The sequence below is a fragment of the Leuresthes tenuis genome, unplaced genomic scaffold, assembly GCF_036924035.1.
Source record: "Leuresthes tenuis unplaced genomic scaffold, fLeuTen1.0.hap1 SCAF_19, whole genome shotgun sequence".
NCBI classification, from domain to species: Eukaryota; Metazoa; Chordata; class Actinopteri; order Atheriniformes; family Atherinopsidae; genus Leuresthes; species Leuresthes tenuis.
This window is the reverse complement of record NW_027325373.1, coordinates 327,501-332,965: the sequence shown is the minus strand read 5'-3', so window position 1 is coordinate 332,965 and position 5,465 is coordinate 327,501. Positions and strand designations below refer to the sequence as shown.

General features: G+C 52.7%; 2 protein-coding genes across 3 annotated transcripts in view; both read right to left on the bottom strand.

Annotated features, from left to right (window-relative positions):
• Window positions 1–1,094: 1,094 nt before the first annotated feature.
• The window catches only part of LOC140276723 (molybdopterin synthase catalytic subunit), a 6,023-nt gene continuing 1,652 nt past the window's right edge, over window positions 1,095–5,465 (bottom strand). The window contains exons 1-5 of one of the 2 annotated variants that reach the window (XM_072371527.1): window positions 4,898–4,986; window positions 2,387–2,500; window positions 2,010–2,166; window positions 1,815–1,938; window positions 1,099–1,742 (exon numbers count right to left, since the gene is read on the bottom strand). In XM_072371527.1, the coding sequence (XP_072227628.1) occupies window positions 1,665–1,742; window positions 1,815–1,938; window positions 2,010–2,166; window positions 2,387–2,498 (471 nt within the window). In that variant the 5' untranslated portion in view covers window positions 2,499–2,500; window positions 4,898–4,986 and the 3' untranslated portion in view covers window positions 1,099–1,664. Of the gene's footprint in view, window positions 1,743–1,814; window positions 1,939–2,009; window positions 2,167–2,386; window positions 2,501–4,897; window positions 4,987–5,465 lie in introns of those variants that run through there. The other variant, XM_072371526.1, reaches the window with a different exon arrangement.
• mocs2 (molybdenum cofactor synthesis 2) overlaps window positions 2,586–5,465 on the bottom strand; it is a 4,484-nt gene continuing 1,604 nt past the window's right edge. Inside the window, exons 2-3 of the mRNA XM_072371531.1 lie at window positions 4,898–5,022; window positions 2,586–2,712 (exon numbers count right to left, since the gene is read on the bottom strand). Of these exons, the coding sequence (XP_072227632.1) occupies window positions 2,586–2,712; window positions 4,898–5,022 (252 nt within the window). The remainder of the gene's footprint in view (window positions 2,713–4,897; window positions 5,023–5,465) is intronic.

Genomic DNA, 5,465 nt, shown 5'->3' with positions numbered 1-5,465 from the left:
AGGAAGCGCCAGGCTGTGAAACTGCACCCTTTTTCACACACCTCCACCTGGATGGTGTCTGCCCTCTGATTGGCTGCTCAGGGTCAGCTGGTGTGGAACGTTTCATCCTGTGATGATGTCATCCTGTTTATGGAATAAACATTTAAGGAACAGATGGTTTCTGTTCGACTGTCAGGTGACTCGTAACAGCTGAAAAACCTGAAGGTGGAAAAAAGTCACACCTGAGCTCAAGGAAACGATCTTATCTCATGAAACTGAGCTGCATTCCAGCTGCTGCCAGAGTTCATGAAACCTTTCATCTGTTTAACGACGGTTCAGGATGAGTGATGATGTCAGACATGATGTCATCGGTGTATTTGGATGATTGTTGGGTCAGAACAGAGTTAATAACAGACACAAAACAGAACCGGTCTTTATCTCATTTTTGATCTGAAACATTTTCCTGGAAGCTTTGTGAAATACTTTGTTCATGTTCTGGAACAGAACAGCGTAACGAGAACCCTGCAGCCAGAGTTCTGCTGAGATCTAACAGCAGAGATCATGTTTCTCCAGTTTTAGCTTCTCTTCATTGGCTCCCTGTTAGATTCAGAATAGAATTTAAGGTTCTTCTCCTCACATATAAAGCTCTTAATGACCGAGCTCCATCACATCTTAAAGATCTCACAGTTGGATATTTCCCCAACAGAGCACTTTGCTCTCAGGCTGCAGGTTTCCTTGTGGTTCCCAGAGTTTCTAAAAGCAGAATGGGAGGCAGAGCCTTCAGTTATCAGGCCCCTAAAAGCAGAATGGGAGGCAGAGCCTTCAGTTATCAGGCCCCTAAAAGCAGAATGGGAGGCAGAGCCTTCAGTTATCAGGCCCCTAAAAGCAGAATGGGAGGCAGAGCCTTCAGTTATCAGGCCCCTAAAAGCAGAATGGGAGGCAGAGCCTTCAGTTATCAGGCCCCTAAAAGCAGAATGGGAGGCAGAGCCTTCAGTTATCAGGCCCCTAAAAGCAGAATGGGAGGCAGAGCCTTCAGTTATCAGGCCCCTAAAAGCAGAATGGGAGGCAGAGCCTTCAGTTATCAGGCCCCTAAAAGCAGAATGGGAGGCAGAGCCTTCAGTTATCAGGCCCCTAAAAGCAGAATGGGAGGCAGAGCCTTCAGTTATCAGGCCCCTAAAAGCAGAATGGGAGGCAGAGCCTTCAGTTATCAGGCCCCTCTCTGTGGAACCAGCTGCCAGTTTGGCTTCAGGAAGCAGACACCCTCTCTACCTTTAGGATCAGGCTGAAACTTTCCTTTCTGATAAAGCTTATAGTTAGGGATGGTTCTGCTCAGTTTAAGGTTCTGCTCAGTTTAAGGTTCTGCTGTGGCCGACGTTTTTAACAAGATTATTTACGTAGATAAAGAGATTAAAATATAATATAAAGATTGTATTCAAATATCTATCATTTGATCTCATGTTTAACAGAATCAATCAATGAGCCGAGTCACAGCCTGGAGCTCCAGCTGTTCCAGGAGCTCCAGGTGTTCCAGGAGCTCCAGCTGTTCCAGGTGTTCCAGGAGCTCCAGCTGTTCCAGGTGTTCCAGGAGCTCCAGGTGTTCCAGGAGCTCCAGGTGTTCCAGTAGCTCCAGCTGTTCCTCAGACTGAAGCTCGCCTCATGATGGTTCTTCTGGCTCAGAGAGCGGGTCAGTTCCGGGCAGCCCGTTCGGACCACGAACACTCGGCGTTCTCCTTCCAGCTCGCCTCCTGCGTGTCGTACACTTCCTGTCGATCACAATCATTGATCAGTGATCAGGTGACGCCGCTCTGGCCGCCGGGCCGGCTCTGAGCTCTTACCTTCTTCCAGATGGGGACAGCGGCCTTCAGCTGGCTGATGCAGTGCTGGACCGCCTCCTGGCCATCGTGGCGGTGCGGGGAGGAGATCGCCATGACAACGCTGGCCTCCCCCACCTTCACCCACCTGAGGGAAGAGCTCACAGGTGAGTGCGACCCCGCTGAGTTACACAGTTAGCGTTAGCATTAGCAGCTCACCCCAGCCGGTGGTGGACGCAGATGTGCAGCACAGCTGGCCAGCGTGCTCTGATGTCAGCACACAGCCGGCTGAACTCTGATTGGGCCATCGGCTCGTACGCCTCGTACTCCAGACCAACCACCTTCCTGCCGTCCACCTCGTCCTCACGGGTCGTACCTGCGCACGCACACGTTTGTTAGCAGTCATGTGACCATGAGGCCCCGCCCTGAAGGCCTCGTTTAACTCGGGGAAAGACAAAAAGTTAAATAAAAGCGATAAAAGGAGCAAACTTCCTGAGTAACTGAAGGACTTCCACCACAGGAGGAACCTTCATCTCATCTTAAAGATCAGTTTCATCAGGACTGCAGGTGAGCTCATCACATTAATCAATAATCACCCATAAAGACTGAAACGGCTCCACAGGAGGAGCTGCTGACGGTGTCCACCACTTCCTGTACAGACAGCCAATCACGGCTTAGCTTGAAGACGTCTCTCGGCTCCTCCGACATGCCTGAAAAAAGGAACTCGATCAATAACTGATTATTGCTCATGATGATCAGTCAGCCTCGTATTGATCCCTCACCGCCTCCTGCCTTCTATCCCCCGCTGAGCGGCGGCACCACTGCCACCTCGTCTCCGTCTGCAAGCGTCACCACCTGGTCGCCGATGGCAACGTACTGCTGACGCACCGCCAAGACCACCTGAGCCCGCAGAGCGGCCAGCCTGAACACACAGATTATTCTGATCAGAGAAACATTTTACACCACGAACCAGCTTTCAGCCTCAGTTATCATCTGATGTGAACATATTTATCTCCCAACATTCCTCCTGATGCTGATAACAGGACTACAGAACAGCAGCTATCAGCTTTCTCACTAACATCCAGCGTCCCCCTGTTCTCCGCTAGCTTCCCCCTGTTCTCCGCTAGCTTCCCCCTGTTCTCCGCTAGCTTCCCCCTGTTCTCCGCTAGCCTCCCCCTGTTCTCCGCTAGCTTCCCCCTGTTCTCCGCTAGCTTCCCCCTGTTCTCCGCTAGCTTCCCTCTGTTCTCCGCTAGCTTCCCCCCGTTCTCCGCTAGCTTCCCCCCGTTCTCCGCTAGCTTCCCCCCGTTCTCCGCTAGCGTCCCCCCTGTTCTCCGCTAGCGTCCCCCCTGTTCTCCGCTAGCGTCCCGCTGTTCTCCGCTAGCTTCCCCCTGTTCTCCGCTAGCTTCCCCCTGTTCTCCGCTAGCTTCCCCCTGTTCTCCGCTAGCTTCCCTCTGTTCTCCGCTAGCTTCCCTTCTGTTCTCCGCTAGCTTCCCTCTGTTCTCCGCTAGCGTCCCCCCGTTCTCCGCTAGCTTCCCCCCGTTCTCCGCTAGCGTCCCGCTGTTCTCCGCTAGCGTCCCCCCTGTTCTCCGCTAGCGTCCCGCTGTTCTCCGCTAGCGTCCCGCTGTTCTCCGCTAGCGTCCCGCTGTTCTCCGCTAGCCTCCCCCTGTTCTCCGCTAGCTTCCCCCTGTTCTCCGCTAGCCTCCCCCTGTTCTCCGCTAGCTTCCTTCTGTTCTCCTCTAGCTCCCCCTGTTCTCCGCTAGCCTCCCCCTCTTCTCCGCTAGCCTCCCCCTGTTCTCCGCTAGCTTCCCCCTGTTCTCCGCTAGCTTCCTTCTGTTCTCCTCTAGCTTCCCCCTGTTCTCCTCTAGCTTCCCCCTGTTCTCCTCTAGCTTCCCCCTGTTCTCCGCTAGCCTCCCCCTGTTCTCCGCTAGCCTCCCCCTGTTCTCCGCTAGCCTCCCCCTGTTCTCCGCTAGCTTCCCCCTGTTCTCCTCTAGCTTCCCCCTGTTCTCCTCTAGCTTCCCCCTGTTCTCCGCTAGCTTCCCCCTGTTCTCCGCTAGCTTCCCCCTGTTCTCCGCTAGCTTCCCCCTGTTCTCCGCTAGCTTCCCTCTGTTCTCCGCTAGCGTCCCTGTTCTCTGCTAGCTTCCCTCTGTTCTCCGCTAGCTTCCCTTCTGTTCTCCGCTAGCGTCCCTGTTCTCCGCTAGCTTCCCCCTGTTCTCCGCTAGCTTCCCCCTGTTCTCCGCTAGCTTCCCTCTGTTCTCCGCTAGCTTCCCCCTGTTCTCCGCTAGCTTCCCTCTGTTCTCCGCTAGCTTCCCCCTGTTCTCCGCTAGCTTCCCCCTGTTCTCCGCTAGCGTCCCGCTGTTCTCCGCTGGCTTCCCCCTGTTCTCCGCTAGCTTCCCCCTGTTCTCCGCTAGCTTCCCTCTGTTCTATTTTATTCTATGTTGTATCACAAATATATGTCTGTTAATATTAAACCAAACGGCTTGAAAAATCGGTTGAAAATTCAGTGAGTTGTGGTGACTTTAGCGGTTGGTAGACCTCTGGCTCTGTTGACTAATGCAGTAAGAAGACACGGCTTCCCCCGGCCCAAGATGGCGGCCCCGTTGACGTATCGTTCCAATCTCGTGTATCCTTTAGGGTCACATGACGTCACTGGACTTTCGCGCCGCCATATTTGTGTCCGCCCGCAGCACTCAGATGACAGCTTACAGCGCTGTCACGTTACCAGAAGTGGAGCAGGAGGAGAACCAGCAACAGGCTGAAAGCTGACATTTGAAAGATGCCAGGAACGTGTTGTGCTGTTGTCTGTGACAGCAAATAAACCCCAAAATGCAGTTTTATTCCATCCCAAAGGACGTAGAATCTCAACGGAGATTCAAATTTTCTTATGCTAACGTTAGCTAACTTTATCTGATTACGGTACACCCGAAAGCTGCGGTTTGAGCTGATGTCAGTCACTAATTAACTATTATTCATCCCGACTTCTGTCGTGACGTGGGTCCTTAAAGACAATGAAAATGTGTCAAATTGGACACAAATATGGCGGCGGTCTCGTCGATGTGACCTCAGTGGTACCCATGGACATGACGCCCTCTTTCTGATGCCTTTTGTACCTCGGGTGTCTCTGTAGCAACAGCCCCCAGAGGTCGCTGCTGCTGATTGGCGTTGGCACGGCAACAAGCTCCTCCTCCTTCAGCCCAGTCAGCTCGGCGCTCTTAGCGAAGTACAACACGACCACCTGAATAAAAAACAAACAGGTGAACTGGGCTGATGCTCCCTGATCTCCAGCTGCTTTATGATGTCACTTCCTGTCTGCAGGTGTGGACCAGTCAACTCTTCTTCTGCTGCTGCAGAACGTTACCGCTCGTCTGACAGAACTTACAGAAACTGCGAGCAGCAGCCATGAAGCGGTTCATTTTCTTTTCCTCTGCACCGTTTCATCCAAGCAGCTCAATGCCGTGGATGACCTTTAACCTTTTTCCAAGAGGAAGAAGTTTCATATCAGAGAGTAAAATCAGTCGAACAGACTTCTGATTGGACGACAGAGATGCTAGAACATGTGTTTGTGTGCGTGCATGTGTGCGTGCGTGTGTGTGGGTGTGTGTCTCTCTGGCTATTTGTGGGGTGGGGAGGTTTATTTCTTTTGTCATTGCGGTTTTTAGCCTCTGTCAGCAACTTTGT